Source organism: Hemicordylus capensis, chromosome 4 (genome assembly GCF_027244095.1).
Source record: "Hemicordylus capensis ecotype Gifberg chromosome 4, rHemCap1.1.pri, whole genome shotgun sequence".
Lineage (NCBI taxonomy): Eukaryota > Metazoa > Chordata > Lepidosauria > Squamata > Cordylidae > Hemicordylus > Hemicordylus capensis.
The window spans coordinates 9,529,725-9,552,863 of record NC_069660.1 but is presented as its reverse complement, the minus strand read 5'-3'; the positions used below and the strand labels follow the sequence as shown (position 1 = coordinate 9,552,863).

The window sequence follows — 23,139 nt, the reverse complement described above, 5'->3', positions numbered from 1 at the left end:
TCACAATCCAGTCTTCTTCCCTTAACCACTCTGCCAAACACCTTGTAGAAAACAGCCCAGCTAAACTGGGATTCCTGCTACAGCTTAATTATCTGGAATTTCCCAGTGTGGGGAAATGTGATCATCTTATAATGGGCTTCTTTAAAACCTTCTGCGACTCAGGAAACTGGGGAGCAGTGAATACTGTTCTCAGCCACTTTCCCAATACTTACTACTTGGAGGGAAGGCGGCACTAGGATCTCCATTTCCAATGCTTCCCAGCAGCAAGGGACACTCTGCATGGATGTCCAGGTTTTCAGTTTGGGGCCTCTGTTGAACCCCCCCACACACACACACACTGGCCCTAACCACTATAGCTCCCCTTCTTTCCAGTGGTATGTTTTGGGAAAGGGAGGAATTGGTGGGAAGGGAGGATGGAAAGTCCTCCAGGAGCTTTTTCAGATGGTGAATTTACTGTGACATTATTTTGGGAGGGTGGGTTCACAAATTGGCCCAATTTACCCTAGTCCATGCAATATTTCAGAGAGCACTTCACACATGATTTGGGGGTTTCCCCTCCGTATTGCAACCTAGCTTGACTTATGTCCGGGGTAAAAAAACACTCCTCTTTTTGCATCAGAGGATCCATTATGCCCCACCCATGTGGCCAGAACCTAAGGGGTATACTCGTGAGTCAAATGGCCCATAACCCAAAATTTGGCTTTAAAAAAAGCCAAATCTAGCAACAGAGCCCCGAACACACAGTCAGCAGCATAGAGAGGCTGGCGGTGGCCCTTGTGCAGTGGCCACCGCAGCCCCCTGGCCCTGTCTCCCGCATCTGACATCAGATGCAGGGGCCCAGCTAGCCACGCCCCCGCATCTGATGACAGATGCGGGGGATGTGGTCTCCCTTCCAAATGGGGCCGCATGGCCCCGTTTGGAAGGGAGATCAGCTTGCGCTGCTTTGGGCAGCATGGGCCAGAGCAACTCTCCCTGCCTTTCAGAGTCACTCCGGCTGTGCTACCAACACAGCGCGGGCCAATTTCGGCTCTAAATGGGGCCGTGTGGCCATTTGGGACTGAAATAACACCTCCCGCGTGTGATGCCAGACGCCAGACACGGGGAGCGTGTCTGGGGCCGCACCTATGGTCCCTGATTGGTGGTGGCCTTGGTTCTTTGAACCTGTTCACTCAATGGTGGCTCCGTCCCTGCTCGCAGTAAAGCCTCGCAGTAAACCCATGGTAAAGCCTGATGTCTAAAAAGCCTAAAAAGGCTTAGTTTTCTTGAATTTTCTGGGAGAAATCTTGGAAATACACCAATATACCTATTTATTTTAAGCATCTATGTTCCTTCTTTCCATCTTAAAAAGACTCCCAAGGTGGCTTGCATTTAAAAAATGAGCAATACATCACTAGCAGCAAGAGCAGTATATAGCAATTAAAATACCATACTCAAGGCCAGGGAAAGGGAAACAAATATAAATCAGGCAACAAAACAATAATTCAGGCAAATCATAATCAATATAAAACAAAAAGGTCTTAATTTTATATTGGAACTCCCCAGGGAATGAAGCTGGGTGGGAATCCCATGGAGAACAGTTCTACATTTTTGGTCATGTATCACAGAGAAGGTCATGTATCCCACACCAAGCTTCCAATGGTAGTGGACCATGACATATTCTCTGTTGATCTCAATGGATGGACAGACTGCATGGGAGGAGATGGTCCTTTAGGTATCCCAGGCCAGGCTGTTGAGGGGTTTACAGATAATAACCAGCACTTTGAATTGTGCTCAGAAATGGACAGCTGTAGTATCACGACCATTACAGAATTAAATATTAGAACTTTCTACTATGGGCTATAGTTAGATTCTGTCCTTGGCTTTTATTTCTAGTTCCTTTTTGTTTCTAAGTTAGTGTGTATTCTACCCAGCAATAAAGAAGCATGATTATTGGACTGAAATTAAAGTGAATCAAAATGTATTTCTCCTAGGAAACAGGAATCCTGTGGTGATGAAATGATGCATATTATGGGGTACCAGGGTTTTGTTTCCCTGTAGAGTGACAGCAAGTTCTGGCATAGCTGCAGGAAGACATTCTAGGAATTTCACATATAAGGACTTTAACTGACTGCTATGTTTGATGGCCACACCTGGATGAAGACTTGGAATACGTGGTCAAGGGTTTCCATTGTCAGGTGCATCAACACTCCAGCACTGGCACCTCTCCATCCTTGGAAATGGCCAGAAAAACCATGATTTCAGTTGATCCAGACTTTGCAGGACTCTTCATTGAGAAGATGTTTTTGATGATAGCAGATGTCTTTTCAAAGTGGTTGGAAGTGCAATCAACAACTCAGCACCCAACCAGGAAAAACTCTTGACAGATTTTCACCAGTCCATGAACAGTCCAACATTCATGTACTGTACCATCGAACTTCCAGTGATCTCACTGAGAAACATGTAAGCTCTTCAAAGAGGAGATGAAAGAAATGACTGGTGGGAGTTGGAAACAAAGCTGATGTGTTTCCTTTTTGAAATATAGAACCACACCCCAGCAACTACAGGAGTTAGCCCTGCCCATTTATTGATGGAAAATTACTCATCTGAACTCAAATGAGTCTTCATATGGTGAATAGTGTATGAAAGAAACAAGCCCTTCAAAAACACAGCCATGAATTTCATGCTAAACAGATGTATTTGAGAGTACAAGATCATGTCTTCACCAACGGTTTTAGTATTAGCTAACCTATCTGGATTCCAGGTGCAATTCTGGCTTTTATCTTTTAAAATGCATTGAAATGATGACCAAGTAGTCAGGAAACATCAGGGTCATGTCCGTGTACAAAACAGTGTGCTGATACTGAGCCACTGTCTGAGATGGTGAATGCCCAGAGCAAGAGAGTCCCTGTATTATTGTATCAAATGGTCTCACTTGTGATGTGGGAAACTCTACAAGGTCATCATCAGAGATAGGCAGGTACCACCTATGCCAGAGAATAACTGACTTTCCCCAAGGCAAGCCAAGGCGAGTCAGTTGCGTCCGTTTCTTGAGATGAATGACCTCAAAACAGTGGTACATTAATTTGTTGGTAACCTCCAGACTTAACTTCTGCAATGCGCTCTATGTAGTCTTTGTATGTAGTCTTTGTATGTAGTCTGGAAGCTTCCGTTGGTACAGAATGTGGTGGCCAGGTTGGTCTCTGGGCATCTCGGAGAGACCACATCACTCCTTTGTTGATAGAGTTACACTGGCTGCCAATAGGCTTCCGGGCAAAAAAGTGCTAGTTATAACTTATAAAGCCCCAAATGGCTTAGGCCCTGGGTATCTAAGAGAGCGTCTTCTTCATTATGAGCCCCACCGCCCACTGAGGTCATCCGGAGAGATCCGTCTTCAGTTGCCACCAGCTCGGCTGGTGGCCACATGGGTACGAGCTTTCTCGGTTGCTGCCCCGAGACTGTGGAATGCGCTCCCTACTGAGATACGATCCTCCCCATCTCTGACCATTTTTAAAAAGCATTTGAAAACCCACCTCTTCACCGAAGCTTTTTCAGTTCTTCAAAATTATAAGGTTTTAATTTGTGGGTGATTTTTAAATTGTCAAATTGTTTTAAGTTTTTGTATATGTTTTAACTTGTTTTATGCTATTGTTAACCATCCAGAGACAAAAGTTTGGGGCGGTGTACCAATTTGAGAGATAGATAAATAAATAATCCAATGAGGGAAAGAAGAATTCCTAGTTATTTGATTAACCTGCTGTTAATTAAAAGGATGGGGAATGAGGATTCAGTAACAGGACCATTAATAGTTAAATACTGGGACTATCTGATATGGGCAGGAGTCAGGGGTGGCTCGTGAACTCACCTCCGGGGTGGGTGGGTGGCTTCTTTAACTGTAAACAGAGCCGGTGCTCCGTGGCACCCAGCAGCCCCCGTGGCGGGGAATCGCCTCCACGCCACTTACCTGGCCACTGGTGGGGACTCACCTCCGCGGGAGCCAGGTAAGTGGCGGAGGCGATTCCCCGCCATGGGGGCTGCTGGGTGCCACGGAGCACCGGCTCTATTTACAGTTAAAGAAGCCGCCCGCTGCCCCTTCCCCCCCCGGAGGTGAGTTCACGAGCCGCCCCTGGCTGGAGTCAGACTCCACCTTGGACTTGTCTTTCTTGTTCCTTTCTGCTGCTCAGTTAATGTGTGTGTCCAATTTCCAAGTTAGTGTGCTCTGCCCAACAACAAAAAGCATGTTTATCTGACTGTGCTAGAAGTGAGTAGGAATTTATTTCTCCTCTGGAACTAAGGCCTTATACAAAAACACAGCCAACAAAGCCGGGAGTAGCATGCTCCAAAACCTGGCTCCTTTGCTAAATCTTTATAGGCAATGTATATTGAATATATAAAGCTACCCTATTAATGCCAGTATGCTTCAAATTAAACCAGGATTACACGGGGCTAAATACTACTATCAAGGGGGGGAAGGGGAAAAACATTCCAGGAATCTATTCCCTTCAGTACATAGTCTGTTACTTAATGGGCTGGTTGAAAAATGAGAGTTATAAGAGAGACACACAAACCATCGCGCACTGGCACAGCACGTCACTGCAGAGTCATTTTGAGTTGTCCCTCGCAGCAGGCACATTCATCATTTAGAAACCTGCTTTTATTGCTGCTCTCAAATAAGGATATTAAATAGGAAATAGGGAGAAAGGGAAGCCAGCAGCTTGAGCAATATAGACCAAAGGATATCAGTGCACTGAGCGATGGGGGGGGAAAATATATATTATGCACGTCAACCTCCTGGTTTAACAAAAGTCTTCAGGCTCCTGCAGAAGAGGCTCCCCCACTCAATGCCGACTATGAGGCAAGGCTCACGATCTGAGCTTGCTCTCCCCACAGACGATTGGAAGGGAAGCCCAGGGCAGCTGGATTGGCCACCCACATGACTGCCGGCTCCGTGTCATGGAGCTGGTGGGGGCTGCAGGGATCGGGGGCCACGTGGCCCCCCAAAGTTCCAGGATGCCCCACGTGAGTGCGTGGGGCATCCTGGAGAGACCCCCAGGGTTGGGAGGCTTGTTTCAGCCTCCTGGCGGGGGTCTCCTTGTGTGTTACCACGGTGCAGCAACACATGATCCAAAAAACGGGGTTAGCGGAGTGCTCGCTCTGCTAACCTCGGCTAAGGGGAGGGGGAATTAGGAGGGTTTGTTGCTGGGAGCCACACGGTTCCCAGGGCAGCAGACAATCAGCAAAAAGTGGGCTAGGCCCCTTAGCCCGCTTTCTGCTGATCGTGAGAATCTCCTCTACACTTAAGTCTCAGGAAAGTGTGATGAAAACCACTGGACTATAAACAGTAAGAAGAAGATATGCTTTTTAAAGAAGCAGAGAAGAAGACTGGGAGAGTCTCTTCCTTCTGCTGTCAGATTATTATTTCTTGTTTACACAGTCAGACAGGTGTTATTGACTGGTTTGTTTTATCCAGACGTCGAGTCCTTCCCAAGGACCTGGGATGGCTGAATCTTATCATCAGTACTGTTGGTTATTTTAGGTATCGTCACAAAATATAGGCTCTTCCCAGTAAAGTTGCTTTTTGTAATTGGATGATGGTGATTTCTGTGGCCCCTATGGTTGTTGAGGTGCTCTTCAAGGTCTTTTGGAACTGCACCCAGGGTGCCAATGACCACTGGGATTATTTTGGTCTTCTTCTGCCACAGCCTTTCAATTTCAATTTGTAGATCTTTGTATTTTGTGATTTTTTCTATTTCTTTTTCTTCTATTCTGCTATCCCCTGGTATTGCTATGTCGATTATTTTGACTTGTTTTTCTTTCTTCTCGACTACAGTTATATCTGGTGTATTGTGTGGCAGATGTTTGTCTGTTTGTAGTCGGAAGTCCCATAATATTTTTACATCTTCATTTTCTACAACTTTTTCAATTTTATGGTCCTTATTATTATTGTTATTATTATTATTATTTACATTTATATCCCGCTCTTCCTCCAAGGAGCCCAGAGAGGTGTACTACATACTTGAGTTTCTCTTTCACAACAGCCCTGTGAAGTAGGTTAGGCTGAGAGAGAAGTGACTGGCCCAGAGTCACCCAGCTAGTCTCATGGCTGACTGGGATTTGAACTCGGGTCTCCCCAGTCCTAGTCCAGCACTCTAACCACTACACCACAGTGGCTCTGTCTCAGACGAACCAAGAACCTAGAGCCAACAAACAAACAAACCAAACCCCAAGCTTGGAGTCCAACTCAAGAAAAACTCGATCCAAACCCCTCCCTCCCTGAGCATCTTCACTGAATTACACGAAGGGATTATGAGATACTAGAATGATGTACTGAGTTAGTAAAAATGGACATCTGTTAGCAAAACATGAATGCAAAACTGAGGTTATTTGTATGATTTTGCTTGTAAATTTATCTTACATGATTTTTTTTTAAAGAGAGTTGGTGAGCAGTAGTTAAATGACTGTGATGCTCAACAAGATTTCCCTGGCTAGAATCGTGCTTCTGCCCTTAACTCCCTAGATTGCCCTCCCCACAGTCTCTGCTGCAATATGGGGATAACAACACTTAGATTACAGAGTTTTTGTAATGGTTACATCAAGAGAAAACATGGAATGCTTTGCACACACAAAAAGTGCTCTACAAAAACGAAAGATGATTATCTTTTGGATTTTAGAGCTGGAGGGGTCATTGGAGGTCTTTTAGTCCACCCACCCACACCCACCCCACGCTCTGTAGAGGATTCCATGACAGCATTCTTGACAGGTGACCATCCAGGCTTTGACTGAAAGCCTCCAGCAAAGGAGAGCCCACTGCTGCCCTAGGCAGACTCTCCCACTCTCATATTGCTTTTACAGTTAGGAAATTCTTCCTAATTTCTCTGCTATGTATTACAGAGACTTAGTGGGGCGAGGCTGATGATCCCAGCTTTCCCCCTCCAGGGTACTCTGTTGAAGAGCATGTGCGGGGACATGGGCAGGGAGGTGGAGTGGCTGTGGCCTATAAGAACAGCAACTCCCTGACCAGGATCCCTGTTGAAGTGTCTGACCATATTGAATGTGTGTACCTATGTTTGGGGACCAGGAATAGAATGAGACTTCTCTTGGTGTACCAATTGCCCCGCTGCCCAGTGGAGTCCCTAACTGAGCTGATGGACTTGGTCTCGGGTTTGGCATTGGAGACCCCAAGGCTTGTGGTACTGGGGGACTTCAATGTCCACTTTGGGACCAATTTGTCAGGGGCAGCTCAGGAGTTCATAGCAGCCATGACAACTATGGGCCTATCCGAAGGGGTCTTAGGACAGACACACATTGCTGGTCACACACTTGATCTGGTCTTTCACTCTGATCAGGGTGGTGTTCTGTGGGTGGAGACTCCTGTGATTTCCCTATTGTCATGGACGGACCACCATCCGGTTAAGGTTGGACTCACAGTCACACCCCCACCTTCGCAGGGGTGAGGACAGGGGTGTAGCGAGGTTGGAGTGGGCCCAGAGACAAGATTTTAAAATGCCCCCCCCCCTGAAGCTCAGCTCATGAAGTAAAGAAATCTTAAATGAGGCTGAATAGTGGTAACAAAAAGCATAGTAAAAATTTACACACACACACACACACACACACACACACACACACACACACACACACATCCTATGTGCCACAATAGAACATCATCCTAAATTATCTTTAAAAAGGTTTTGTAAATTGTGGATAATGCAAGTCATTTAATGGTCCTAGAGAAAGACATGCTGTTCTGGTAGCTCCAGGTCTTAGCACTCACATCACTTTTGGAGGATGAATACAACTGAAGGAAGCCCCGGTGGGTGCACGGCTGGGGGAGTCAGTCATGTGACTTGCCTCTGGGGGGCCCCCAAGCCAGTGGGCCCCCAGACAACTGTCTCCCCTTGCCCTGTTATAGTTACGCCCCTGGGTGAGGGGCCCATTAGAATGGTCTGCCCAAGAAAGTTATTGGATCCAGTAGGGTTCCAAGAAGCCTTGGAGGGATTTAGTGTTGCTCTTAGAGCAACAGAGAATATGTCCAATCCATCTTCTTCTATGTGATAGCCCTTCAGCTATTTGAAGACGGTTCTCATATCTCCCCTGTCTTCTACTCTCTAGGACTTCTCTTCTCTAAGCTTAACATATGCAGCACCTTTAACCATTCCTCATCATATTATGTTTCCAGACCTGCCACACAATCTTTGTCACCTTCCTCTGAATCCCTTCGAGTTTATCAATGTGCTTCTGAGAATGCAGGGCCCCAAATTGGGCACATTATTCCACATGAGGTGCAGAATAAAGTGGAATGATTACTTCTCATGATCCGGACTTCTCTGTGCTGCTGTTAATGCAGCCCAAGATGCCATTAACTTGTTTAACCGCAGCATCACATTACTGGCTCATGATCAGCTTGTGGTCCACTAAGACACCTAGGTCCTTTTCACATATAGTGCTTCGAAAACAGGTGTCCCCCATTCCTATACTTGTGCAATTGATTTTTCTTATCCAGATTCAGGACTTAACATTTATCGCTGTTGAACTTCATTTTGTGGGTTTGGGCTCAGTGTTCAAGCCTGTTCAGATAGTTTTATCTTAAAAAGCATGAGATGTGATGATGGCCACTAGCTTTGATGTTTTTAAAAAGGCTTAGGCAAATTCAGGGAGGACAGGTCTATTGATGGGTACTAGTTTGGTGGCTAGAGGCCACCTCCAGCCTCAGAGGTGCAATGCCTCTCAATACCAGTTGCAGGGGAGCAACAGCAGGAGAGAGGACATGCCCTCACCTCTTGCCTGTGGCCTTCCCAGAGGCATATAGTGGGCTGTTGTGTGAAACAGGATGCTGGAATAGATGGGCTTTGGGCCTGATTAAGCAGGGCTTTTCTTATATTTCCTTAAATACCATGGGATGTGGTGATGGCCACATCCTGGATGGCTTTAAAACGGACAGACAATTCCAAGCAGGACAGATCTATCCATGGCTACTAGTCTTGATGGCTATAGGCTGCCCCCAGACTCAGAGGCAGGATGCCTCTGGATACCAGTTGTAGGGGAGCAGCAGCAGCAGGAAAGGGGGCTTGCCCTCATTTCTTCCCTGTTGTTTTCTCAGAGGGCCAGTGACTGGTGCTGGACTAGAGAGGCTTCCTTGGGCCTACCTTATGTTCTTATTGCTGCTAACTTCAAATCTGAATCATTTGAATTGGCATTGAGGAAGCCTGAGAGTGATGAAAGAGGACTAGATAGGCCTAATGTTCTAGCTTTGAATCTTGATTTTGCCTTGTAAGGGGTTTGCCACCCACCTCCAGCTCATATCATTTGCAGATCTGATATGCATCCTCTTTATGCTCTCATCCACGTCATTTATAAATATATGGAAGAGCACAGGGCCCAGCTCTTGATGGATCCCCCCAGATCCATTAATGAGCACTTGCTGGGTACCATGGTGATGCACCATAACATGCACACAACATTGTTCTGAGGCATGGGGCAGGAAAGTAACATTGCATAATAGCCCTGACTAGGGGTGTGCACAACCCAAAAAACATGATTCAGTTCGCATTGGAATCAATTCAAACCAAACCACGTTGCTCCGAACCAGTTTGGTTGAATAGACCGGCTGATCTGGTCTGTCTGATCGAGCGAACCAGTTCGGCAATTTGGGTGTCCAATATAACAGTAAAGGGGAATCTGGTGAGGACTTCCCTTTACAAGTGCAGGGGTGGGGGACTCTCCTGAAACAAGAGGCGGCGAGGCAGGGGTGGTGAGAGAGGTTAAAAGCTCCTTACCCGGCCAGCATAGCTGCCGGCACCGCCACTCACCCTCCCGGTGCGGCCCCCAGCATTCTCCGCCATCCTTTATGAAGCTGCTGGCTTGGTAAAGGAGGGGAAAGCACACCTAGGGCAGTACTGGGAGGGCGGGGGGCAGCGCTGGGAAAGGAGCTTTTGACCTCTCTTGCCACCTCCGCTTGGCCGCCCTTGACCGTTGTGGAATCGGTTCGCCTGTACTGCATCTGGTTCAGTTCAATCCACGATCAGACCTACGAGCCAGGCCCAGTTTGGGCAAACCAGTTCCGCAACAAATCGTTCATGCACACCCCTAGCCCTGACAATTCCTAAGGTATGCTTCAGAAATGGGTGCATAATAAAATGAGAAAGTATCAAAAGCCCAGAATGCAGACCAATTTTCTCTTTATTTAAGCTAACAAGCGACACTCTTTTTGTCATCTTGTGAAAGTACTGTTTTTACTGCTGCTGCTTTGTGTTTTATGTCTTATTATTTCCGTGGGTTTTTAAATTTCTAAATAGAGATATTATCTTTATATTTATATTATCTGTGCTTTTTATTTTAATTATGTATTGGTTTAATTATATTGTAAACTGCTTTGAGATTATTTTAATGAAAAGCAGGATATAAATCGAACAATAAATAAATAAATAAATCTCAGTGGGATATGTTTGCTCATAACTAGACATCATTGCACCATTTTTATTTTTATTTTGCAGAGTTTTATTAATGTACTTGTGTGAATGACTGATGTGGTGGGGCAAAAAGGATACAAATCAACTGAAGAAGCTGGCACCTGCAGCACCTTACACTACTTCTGAAATCAATTTTAGAAGTTCTCCAAATCAAACCAAATTCAGGAGGAGTGGAGTTCCAGCGGAAGCAAGACACAGCAGGGATGCAGCCAAAGGGAAAGCTTGAGAAGCAAATTCTCACTTAAATTTGGGGGGGGGGAGAGAAAAGGCACTTGGAAGGGGAGAAAAGTATGATTTTGGGGGAGTTTATTAAAATGAGGGTGGAAGTCTTCAAATGTCTGAGGGTAGGATCGGCCCCCCACCCCGGTCCGTAGAGCAATAAAGGAACAGAACTGGGGAAATTCGCTTTCATCTTCCACAAGCTCTAAGGAAAATTTGGGTTTTGTTATAGAAATCTGAGCTTTTGTTTAAACAAACACATTTCTAAATCTCATGGTTGCAGAAAACTGCTTGTAACGTGGCGAAAGCTCTAAAATCAAAGGCTGCCTAGGCAGTTTTTTCATTAGTCAGGAGATGACGACTAAAAGGCTGCAATTCTAAATCCACTTAGTAGGGGAAAGCTGCATTGGACACAGGATTGCTTGTGAGCAAACGTGCATAAGATAGATTTCACTGTGCTTGTGAGGGCTTCCATCCCGAATCAAGATTCAGAGAGGATTGTCTTGTTATCCCAGATTAATTCTTCTCCTGGGAACAGAGGCTGGTAGTGCAGACTACCACTCCACTGGTGCCAACAGCTTGCATGTTGAGCAAGCTAGTTCCCCTAGCCGAGGAGCTTCCATTCTGGACTAGTGCTGCACGGGTGGAATAGGGTGCATTTGCACTGGTGTGCCTCCTGCTATGAAACCTCTTTCTCAGTCCAGATACGTTGCAGGGAATGGTGCAAAGCTATCCACCATCACCGCCACCTTTGTTGTGCAAGTCCAATGCTTGGGCAAGAAAACCGAGACCATAAGAGATGGTGCGACATTGGACATCCACTCAGCTATGGACATGTGTATATTCATTGCACTAATGCAGCATCAGTCTGGATGTAAGCCAGAGTGTGACAGCCACACCCCCTGTGGAACTCCTTGTCTCATGGCTACAATTTGGCTGCATACCATTGCCCTTCCCCCAAATTTCAGTGGAGAGCTGGTCATTTGGTAGCAAGCATGACTTGTCACCTTTGCTAAGCAGGGTCCACCCTGGGTGCATATGAATGGGAGACTAGAAGTGTGAGCACTGCAAGATATTGCCCTCAGGGGATGGAGCCGCTCTGGGAGGAGCAGAAGGTTCCAAGTCTCCTCCCTGGCAGCATCTCCCAGATAGGACAAGATTTTTTCTATATAGGACAAGATTTTTTTTTATTGAACCAACAAATTACCAAAGCATAAAGTACGTTACCAAAGCACAATTATATACAAAGTGGTTGTTTGTACATCATATATCTAGAAAGATTTACACACAGGATTTGGTAACCTCCAGGGATATAAAGAATATGCAGGCAGTACTGTAACTCAGGGGGGTGAGATTTCAAGGCACATCAGGTAATCAGGAGAGCTGAGAGAGATTCCTGCCTGCAACCTTGGAGAAGCCGCTGCCAGTCTGTGTAGACAATACTGAGCTAGATGGACCAACGGTCTGGCTCGGTAGAAGGCAGCTTCCTATGTTCCAATTTCTACAGACACCTCTTCCACTATTTCCCTCCTTCATCCTTTGCCACCCTGCAGCCATCTCTTCCTTCTATAACGTATCTTGATAATTAAATGTTAAAAAATGAATCAACCATGCACCATAATGAACTAACTGCATGCCCCTGTTTTGCATACGAGACTTTGATTTCCATGGTTTTTCTCCTGAGAATTCACTGCAGGTCTTCACTCAGCATGGCAGCTTACTCTCCCTCCAGACACATTTTGGAAGCCATGGGCATCCCTCCTGTTTCGTCTTTTGGATGAATTTGGTTACCTTTAAGAGGCACCAGAGGGCTGTTTACCAGCCAGCCATCCTTTCAATCATCTCAGACAACTGAGAGGCAGGGAAAGAACGTCTCCCCGCCCCCCCCCCCCATGAGCCAAGAGGATGGCAAAGTTTGCCAAAAGCAATTGTCGCACCCTGACATGCTTAAAAAAAAAAAAAAAAACCACTTGTATTTAGATTTGTATTTTTATATTCCAATTTAATATTTTTATGGTGTAACTGTTTTATTAGTCTTTTATTGTTTAAAGTGCTTTGTGAAATGCTTGACTAACAAGCAGAAGGTTGCTGGTTCGAATCCCCGCTGGTATGTTTCCCAGACTATGGGAAACACCTATATTGGGCAGCAGCGATATAGGAAGATGCTGAAAGGCATCAGTTCACACTGCGTGGGAGGAGGCAATGGGAAACCTCTCCTGTATTCTACCAAAGGCAACCACAGGGCTCTGTGGTCACCAGGAGTCGAAATCAACTCAACAGCACACTTTACCTTTACCTGGGGTAAAGTCACAGCAGACTTTACCTTGACTTGACTTGACTAGCAAGCCAGAGGTTGCTGGTTGGAAACCCTGCTGGTACCTATATCAGGCAGCAGTGATATCGGAAGATGCTGAAAGGCATCATCTCATACTGCGGGGGAGGAGGCAATGGTAAACCTCTCCTGTATTCTACCAAGGACAACCACAGGGCTCTGTGGGCGCCAGGAGTCGAAATTGACTTGACGGCACCACTTTACTTTTAAAACACCTTGAGATTGTTTTAATGAAAGGCGGTATAAAAATGTATTGATTGATAGCCTGCCTTTCCTCTGCAATATCCATACTGCCCAGTCCTTTCCCCCACTTCATTCCACAGCTGGTGGGAGTGCATGTTGAAGAAAGAACACATGTTCAGGCCTGCATGCATCTCCAGCAGCATGTGCATGGGGATTGTATGGAATTGTGTCTCCTTTTGTTTCATAGGCCTCCTGATTTTTCATGGCAGACATCAGCCATGGTGCCCTCCAGGGGTGGCCCAAGGTACTGCAGTGCCTGAGACAAGGTGCCCAATGCTGCCTTGCCCCATGACCCTTGTGGCAGCCAGCCCCCTTTCCAAACCAGCCCTTGCAAGCTATGAAAGTGGTGCAGGGGGGCAGGGAGGAGGACGGAAGGTTGCCAGCAGCCTCCTCTACTCTCTGCGTGCTTCCTGCAAGCGACACGAGGCATGTGAAGAGAGACACGCCTCGCAGAGCTTGCACGGGCTGGAGTGGTCCTGAAAGGCTTCTCCAAATGCTGCAGCAGGGGGCATCTTGCTGCCTGGCTGGCACTCCAGTGATCCACTGCCTGAGGCGACAGTCTCACCTTCCTTTATGAAAGGACCTTGCTGCCATCTCTCTCCCTCCCTGGTCCCTCCCTCAGGGGAGAGGAGAGCTGATCTTTTGGTAGAAAGCATGACTTGTCTCCTTAGCTAAGCAGGGTCTTCCCTGGTTGCATTTGAATGGGAGACCACATAGGGACATAGGAAGCTGCCATATACTGAGTCAGACCCTTGGTCTATCTAGCTCAGTATTGTCTTCACAGACTGGCAGCGGCTTCTCCGAGGTTGCAGGCAGGAATCTTGTCTCTCAGCCCTTTTCTTGGAGATGCTCCCAGGCAGGGGACTTGGAACCTTCTGCTCTTCCCAGAGCAGCTCCATCCCCTAAGGGGAATATCTCCCAGTGCTCACACATCAAGTCTCCCATTCATATGCAACCAGAGTGGACCCTGCTTAGCTAAGGGGACAAATCATGCTTGCTACCACAAGACCAGCTCTCCTCTCTAAATGATGACCACATGTGAGCACTGTAAGATATTCCCCTCAGGGGGTGCTGCCGCTCTGGGAAGAGCATCTACGGTTCCCAGGTCCCTCCTGGCAGCATCTCCAGGACAGGGCTGAGAAAGAGTCCTGCCTGCAACCTTGGAGAAGCTGCTGCCAGTCTATGAAGACAATACTGAGTTAGATAGACCAACAGTCTGACTCAATATGCAGCAGCTTCCTATGTTCTATGTTCCTATGTTCCTCCCTCCCTCCCTCTGTCTTCAAACCCCTCTTCAAGACTTTACCTCACCATGGAAGCTCTAGCCTCCTTCTTTTGTACGCATCGCCAACCACAAGTAAAACTAAAGGACCTTGTAGCAGCCTGCACTTATTCGATCGATGACTCAGCTTCACTATTCTACTCCTTGGTTGTTCCACATATATATTTCTGCATTTTTAATATTTTTATTCCACCCTCCAGGTGAAAGATCCCCAGAGTGGCTTGCAAAAGTAGAAATAGCTACCTTCAACAAAAATATTAAAACACTATTTTGAAGAAATGAGAAGAAAACCATCAACAGTACATTATGGCTAGGGAAACCACCAGGTTCAAATGCAAATAAAAACATTTTCAGCCGGTATCAAAATGAAAACAGACTCAGAAACAGATAAATTCATTCTGCCGCATTTTCCACTCTTCCTGCCTTGTGGAGAAATCCTAGTATTGATTTTGGGTCTGGTGCATGTGCAGTTTGCCACCATTTTATGTTTGTATCATCTTTTTCTTAGAAGTTATCAATGTGTGTATCACATTAATTATATCACCCTGCAAAAAGCAGCCATGATGTGTTTGTGTAATCCCATGCAGCTTGCTCTTTGCACTTGTGGACTGATCAATGCACATGACTGACACACTGTGCTGCATTGCGCATGTGGTGGAATGTATTTGCACAGTTACACAAGAGTACTGTTGCAGAAGTGCAAAAATTGCACAGTGAAGCCATTATATATAATGGGTTCACTATTGTCCAACTACAACTGTGCAGTTTTTATGCTTGTACAACAGTGCTCGGGTGCAGCTACGCAAGTACATTCCATCACATACATAAATTTGTGAGGTAAGTCGACCCATATGTGCAGATGCACATCAGTACTAGACACAAGATTTTTAGAAGAGGTGAACTGGAAGCTGTGCCTATCTCTCTGCACACAAAGCAATTTGAACAGAGCCCAGTAATCAGAAATGCAAAAATGGTGGATTGCTAATGCACAGGTGCTACATCAGGTAATACTGGACTCTAAAATCTGGCGAGAATATTGAAGGGGGAAATTTTTTGCAAGCATCTTTGTTTACTCAAATTTGTCCCTTGCTTTCTTTCCCTCTCCAATTCCTCTTCTGTCTCAAGGGTCACCCCCACACAGTCAAAATATAGATTGTAAATTCCTTGCTGATGACAATTCCTTGTCGTCGTCATCATCATTAATTCAATTTCTAAACCGCCCTTCCAAATATGGCTCAGGGCGGTTTACACAGAGAAATAATACATAATACATCATCATCATCATCATCATCATCATCATCATCTGATATTCTCTCTGAATTATTTGGAGTTCTGAATTATCCAGTTTTGTTCTTGATGTGGAATCAATTCCTTAAGAATTCTCCACTGCAGATTTTTTTAAAATCTGAATTTTGTACAAAACTCTGTATGTGCCCTGGTTGCTGCAGTCTTCTGCTCATTCAAGGTTCCTCTCCCCCATGTACTATACATGGATAAAAGACTGCAAGTGTTAAGATGGTAATTATGGGTGAATCGAGATGCATTTAGTGTGGTGTTTCACCAATGTGCAGGAGTTCATGTGCCCATCAGTAAAACACCACACAACCAGCATCCGGATGCAATGCGTGGTGTAGTGGTTAGAGTGCTGGACTAGGACTGGGGAGATCCGAGTTCAAATCCCCATTCAGCCATGATACTAGCTGGGTGACTCTGGGCCAGTCGCTTCTCTCTCAGTCTAACCTACTTCACAGGGTTGTTGTGAGGAGAAACTCAAGTATGCAGTACACTGCTTTGGGCTTCTTGGAGGAAGAGCGGGATATAAATGTAAAATGTAATGTTAATAATAATAATAATAATAATAATAATAATAATAATAATAATAATAATCAGGCAAACAACCTCTCAGAGCTTGCTTTCTAAAGTGTTTTATAAATGCACTGCTAACACAGAGAGGAAACAAGACTGAAATGACCTAAAGGAATGAAAGCGGTGGCAAACTGTGTCTGGGACCATTATGGAATTAATTTTAGAATTGCTCCAGTTAAACCAGAATCCAGGAGGAATAAAATGCAATGCAGAGCCAACCAGAAGAACAAGACAAGGATGGAGTGAGGGGGAGTATCCTCTTCTCCATACGCATGAAACTTTGTAAAGCGCTGGGGACTTTTGCAACAGCACAGCATATGCAGGGTAAAATTAGTGCTGACCCCAAACTGCACTCCTCCCATTTAAAAGCCTCATATGCAGACTATGAAAGGAGGGGGGATTGGGGGGGATTTCAGGGGTTGGGGGGCAAAACTCACCCACTGCCACCACAACACTCTGCCACCACCACCAGGTGATGGCTGCCCAATTTTCCTCAGAATGCATCTCAGAACAATGTTAAATCATGTAAAGCAAGCTGCAGTAAAAATTAAAAAAACATAAACCTGGGTCTGTGTGTCAGTTTTAGCCTTCCCATTAACCCTTGCCTCCCAAATGTGTTTGAGCCGAAAGCAAGCTCAGGGGGTGGGGGGATGTAAGCCTGGGCAGGGGGGTTAACTTTAGCCCCCGCTTTAGCCTCCCCAAAGGGTTTTGAGCCAAACACTGAGAACTTTTAGTTCAACCTTATGCAACCTTAACTTGTCTCATTATGGTCTATGAACACGTCATCCTGACTAACGCTATGTGCATGCTTATGTGCGTGCTTCAGAGAGTGGGCCCCATGCTAGTCCCCGCACGGCAGTAGAGCAATAAGGACACAAGAACAGCCCTACTGGATCTGGCCCAAGGTGCATCTAGTCCAGCATCCTGTTTCCCACAGTGGCCCACCAGATGCCTCGGGGAAGCCAACAGGCACTGCAACTGGTATTTAGAAGCCTCTGAGGCTGGTGGTGACCTATAGACACCAGACTAGTAGCCATTGATTGACCTGTCCTCCATGAATTTGTCTAAGCCTCTTTTAAAACCATCAAAGGTAGTGGCCATCACCACATCCCAGGCTTTTAAAGATAAAACTATCTTAACATGCTTGAACACTGAGCCGAAACTCACAAGATCCACAAGTATCCACAAGTATCCCCTGCGAACTTGGCAAAGAGGCACCTTTTAACATGGTGATTCTCTTTATTGAGCAGGGGGAGAGTAGCTGGCCCTCTCCACCCCCAGCACAGGACCTCCAGTGACTGTTGCTGGTGTCTGTCTTATGTTTCTTATTAGAATGTGAGCCCTTTGGGGACAGGGAGCCATCTTATTTATTTACTATTTCTCTATGTCAACTGCCCTGAGCCATTTTTGGAAGGGTAGTATAGAAATCGAATGAATGAATGAATGAATGAATGAGATGAAGTTCAACAGTGATAAATGTTAAGTCCCAAATCTGGAGAAGAAAAATCAATTTGCACAAGTATAGGATGGGAGAGACCTGGCTTGGAAGCACTATATGTGAAAAGGACCTGGATGTTTTAGTGGACCACAAGCTGAACATGAGCCGGTAATGTGACTCTGCTGCTAAACAAGTTAATGACATCTTGGGCTGCATTAAGAGCAGCACAGAGAAGTCCAGATCATGAGAAGCAGTCATTCCACTTCATTCTGCACCTCGTGTCCCCTGCTAACTGAACAAAAGAGGCACCTTTTTCAAGTGGCGATTCTCTCATATTTAGCAGGGGGAGAGCAACTGGCCTTATCCATCCCCAGCACAGCATCCCTCCAGTGGCTGTTGCTGGTGTGTTTCTTTTTAGATTGTGAGCCCTTTGCAGACCGGGAGCCATTTTATTTCTCTACTTACATCTATATATACTGCTTTGAGAAATTTTGTTGAAAAGCGGTATATAAATATTTATCGTATCGTATTCATATGTGGAATAACATGCCCAGTTGGGGGCCCTGCATTTTCAGAAGTGCAGGCACTCTTGTGCAAGAGCGTAACTGTTTTCAGCACTAAGGGTCAGGGATGCATTTCCAGGGTAATAGAGCGGTTCTGGAGCATGGGGAGAGTGCTGAAAATAACTGCACTCTTGCACAAGAGCATGCATGCAGCATTAGTCAAGATGTCAGCCACTGAAAATCCAATGTGAACAAGCATTTAAAATAGCAATACAAACATTTGAAAATGTGGCCTTAGAAAATGTATAACCTTAGAAGGTCATGGAGCATGGAGACTAGAACCAAACAACCAAACTTCATTCTCTTCCATCATTGGCTTGTGTAACGGCAATTCAAAGGATTCACATTTGAACTTAGAAGCAATAAGAACATAATAACAGCCCTGCTGCATCAGGCTGAAGGCCTATCTAATCCAGAAACCTGTTTCCCACAGGGGTCCACCAGATGCCTCCGAGAAGCCCATAGAAAATTGGTGAGGGCATACCCTGTCTCTTGCTGTTGCTCCCCTGCAACTGGTATTTAGAAGTATCTTTCCTTTCTTCTGGAGGTCACTTTCCAGCCTAGCTGCTCAACAGCAGCAAAATGCCTCCATTCGGGCAAGCTGCATTTGGATCATAAACAGCAGGGGGAGCAGTCTCGCAGCAACTAACAACCCCCCCAAACAGCAACATTTTCATGCCGGATATACAACATCCTTGATCTATATAGCAGTGATTAAATTCACAACAAAGCATTGGAAATGTGAACAGCACCCTGCTGTCCATGAAGGGACTGTGGTGTCACGACACAGGAAGTGTGGAAGCACACTTCCAAGATACGTCCTGACCCCGTTGTAGGGTCTAGTCTGGAAAGCACCAAGGTGGTCTATAGCCACCAGACTAGTGGCCACGGATGGACCTGACCTCCATGAATTTGTCTAAGCCCCTTTTAAAGTCATCCAAGCCAGTGGCCATCACCACAACCCATGGCAGAGAATTCCATAGATTAGTTATGTGCTCTGTGGAAAAGTACTTCCTTTCATTGGTCCTAAATTTCCTGGCAATCAGTTTCATGCGATGAGCCCTGGTTCTAGTGTTGTGAGAGAGGGAGAGAAATTTCTCTCGGTCCACTCTCTCTACTCCACGCATAATTTAATAAACCTCTCTCATGACTCCCCTTAGTTCTGCCCATAGTAGTTACATAGTTATCCTGCTCTTGTAGATCCCCGTAGTTCTAAAATGATCTAAAATATCTTTTCTAAAATGATCTAAAAGATTTAATAAAAATGACCATTTGCTATTTTTTTCAACAGGCCTTTCCTTACTCAACTGCTTTACAAATTCAGGTTTCTTCACAAGGTTGGTTTCAGTTTGAGTAAGAGACACCACCTCATGTAGATCGGTCACAGCTAATCAAAGCTAATCAAAGAAGAAAGGAGAGCTGGTCTTGTGGTTGCAAGCATGACTTATCCCCCTAGCTAAGCCAGTTCCACCCTGGTTGCCTATGAATGGGAGACTAGAAGTGTGAGCACTGGAAGGTATTCCCCTCAGGGGATGGAGCCACTCTAGGAAGGACAACTGAGGTTCCCAGTTCCCTCCCTGGCAGCATCTCCAAGATAGGGCTGTGAGAGAGACTCCTGCCTGCAACCTTGGAGAAGCCGCTGCCAGTCTGTGAAGACAATACTGAGCTAGACGGACCAATGGTCTGACTCGGTATATGGCAGCTTCCGATGTTCCTGTGTAAAGATGTAAACCCCTGTCTCCTTCATCCAAATGTAGCATTCCATCCATTGTCGGCATGGAGGCCTCCACAGAACAGTGGAGGAACTCACATGGTGTCAAGGAACTCCAATGAATGCACATTAGTAGGGGTGTGCACAGGCTGCAAATTCAGATTGAACCGTGGGTATGCAAACCAGTTCAGTCGAACCGATCCGCTGGGCCAGTCGGTTCGACAAACCAGCTCGAACTAGTTCAAAGCAGTTCACATTTGAACTGCTTGAACCGGCCCAGTTCATGGAGGTCCAGTTCTCAATCGGACAGGTTATGCACCTCCTTACACATTAGTTTTGGATTTCCAGAGAGGAGCTGGAGTTCAAGACTGCCTGGATCTCATGTTGTATTTTAGAGTTAGTGACTAAGGGCCAGTTCTCATGATCCAGACATTATAGTTATGCCACCGGATAATGGGTGGCGAAGGCACATGTCATTCCTGGTCATCTGGGCAGTGGAAACAACTGGGTAGTGACCATGTTTAAGTGTTCCATCGTGATTGCTTGGTGCAGGCAACCAACATCAGCCATTGCTAAGATCATCAATCTTGGTTGCCTGTGCCCAGGAACCACAATGGAAGGAACCCTTGCACACATGATCATTCCCTGGTTATTTTCACTAGACGACCGGATTTACAGTGCATGGATAACAATAGAACTGCTATGGCCAGACCATGAGAAACAGCCCCTAAGAGACCAAGCTGCAAAGCAAAAAGTCCTCAGTTAAAATCTCACCCCAGTCATGAGCTCACCAGGTAGATTTAGAGAAGGTGTGATGTCTCAGGAGCCAGACCTCCATCTGAAATATGGAGTTAATGATACTGATCCACCTTACTGGGGGGTTGGTAAGGTAATTACCCTACCATGAAGCAATGTATGTGACATGTTTTTAAAACTCTAAAAGTGTTATATAATTGCTGGCCAGCATCCTGGTGCAGCAGCACACTATGGCAGCATTTACTATGAGACAGGAGCCATTTTTGTTCTCTTCCCTCTGAAGCTGAAAATATGTCTCTGAGAGTTGCACAGCCTTCAGGGACATATTCTTTGGAGTTGTCACCAGCTTCAGAGGGACTTGCCTCTCCCCTGCAGCACCAATGCAGTGTTAGCCGCAGTAGCTCTTTGCTAGTTTCGATGTTGGCTGCTTTTTAAAAATTAAAACATTGATATCCCATCTTTCCATTGGAAAAATCCACAAGGTGGTTTATTGTTACTGTTATTGTTTTGTTCTAGAAAATCCCTCCTCCCCCACAACTGAGCAGCGTTGGTGCTGCTGACTGCGGCTCCTGAATACTGGGAGATGTGAATTCTGCACATGCTCAGGGATACTATTTTTATTACTATTTCACGGGTACCAAGTCTGATCTCTGATAAGAGGCTCCAAAAGCTAAGGGCTGCCCCCAGTTGTCCTGCTATACTCAACGCTGCCCTCTTTACCAGTTAGCCGCCCACACGTTTGCTTACCTGATGATCACATACATGACAGAGCAGTTGCCCACCAGCCCTACGATGCAGACGATGGAGTAGACGACTACAATGGTGACCTTGATGCCCAGGGGCAGGAAGCCATCTGTCGTCTCGTTGTGGAACCAGTTGTCCAAGGTGAAGTTCCACAGGGATGAGTAGTTGACTAATCTCCTCATGTAAAGGACGTCCCCAGTTGGGGTGTGGAAGAGCGGATCCATCCTGGACCGTGGCAAGGAGGCTCTAGAGTTGCAAGCGGTGGGGGAGAGGACAGGGAGCTAATGACCAGATCGCCCAGTTCTCTAGCACAGTTACTCAGAGGGGCCAAGTCTAGGGATGCTGTGATTCCGCAGTGGCTGTGAATATAACACACCTTCCTGTGTGCTCCACACAGATCTGCAAGAGGGACTCAATTGGGTTGACTGGCACTTTCTGAAGAGACTGGCAGCCGGTCTGAACGCAGCCATCACACACACAACACACACACCCCTCTCTGCACAAAGGATGAGATTGCAAATATAGCAGTCCATTAGCAAGACCCCCTTCCTTCCTTCCTTCTGTAGGAGCACGGAAAATCTATTCCCCATCTCGCTTTCTGCTGCAGAGAGACCTTGCCTTCAAAGAGCAGCTCTCCATGCTGGCAGGAGAATGATCCTAAAATATGTGGGGATCAGGGGGGAGAGCTTTTCTGAACAGCAGCCCTTCTGGGGGGGGGGGTCGTGCCAGCCATTGACTGCTCAGGCTGCATGCAAGCAGCTGGCTCGAATCCTGCATAGGGGAAACTTGGGGGGAAAGAGAAAGAGAAAGAGAGAGATGCCAGCTTCCTTACCTTGCGGAACACTTGTTTTAAGAGCGCAGATCTTGGAGCCCCCAAATGTTCCTTTCAGCAGCCCCTTGGTCCATGGGTCTCACTCACATACCGACGCGACTGAGACAAAGCCAGCCAAAACGGGAGCCCTCTCTCTGACGGCTGTTCCGAGGAGCTGCCGATGCTTCAGCAGAGATTTGGATGTGATGCAGAAGAAAACCTCAACTTGCAGGAGGAAAGCGGGTGGGGGCATGCCAGCCACGAGCAGGAACAGGGACACACACCTCCCTCTCTCCCTCTCATGCACACATTTCTCACCTAACTGGGCGGGGAGGGGAGGCTGCTGCACAGAGCCCGGCTTGGAAATCACAGGGAACAAGCTTGAGGCGCGCTGCAGTTCCAATGCAGGCAGGCAGACTGGCAGCCCCGAGCCGGCTCCATTGGACTGTGAACTCTGCAAAGCATAAAATACCTGTGGGGAGGCGGGGGGGGGGGAGATGGCAGGGGGGGTGTGTGCATGTACGTGTGTGTGTGCTGTTGCTTTCTCCCCTTCCTTCTCCTTGTTTCTGTGCTTTGAGAAACTGCATGGTGGCATGGAGTCCAGTTGCACAGCAAAGTTGGGGAAAGCCGGGGTGGAGGTGCGGGGGGGTGGGGGGGGTGGAACTGCCCGCTGTCTAGTCAGGCAGAGACTGCCACATACATCACACACCTGTTTCGCAGAGCATCGGCATC

General features: G+C 46.4%; 1 protein-coding gene across 6 annotated transcripts in view; it reads right to left on the bottom strand.

Moving 5' to 3' along the window:
- The window catches only part of OPRL1 (opioid related nociceptin receptor 1), a 257,707-nt gene extending 235,018 nt beyond the window's left edge, over positions 1-22,689 (bottom strand). For 5 of the 6 annotated variants that reach the window (XM_053244344.1, XM_053244346.1, XM_053244351.1 and 2 more), the window contains exons 1-2: positions 22,429-22,689; positions 21,600-21,842 (exon numbers count right to left, since the gene is read on the bottom strand). In XM_053244344.1, the coding sequence (XP_053100319.1) occupies positions 21,600-21,820 (221 nt within the window). In that variant the 5' untranslated portion in view covers positions 21,821-21,842; positions 22,429-22,689. The remainder of the gene's footprint in view (positions 1-21,599; positions 21,843-22,428) is intronic. The other variant, XM_053244345.1, reaches the window with a different exon arrangement.
- Between the last annotated feature and the right edge of the window lie 450 nt (positions 22,690-23,139).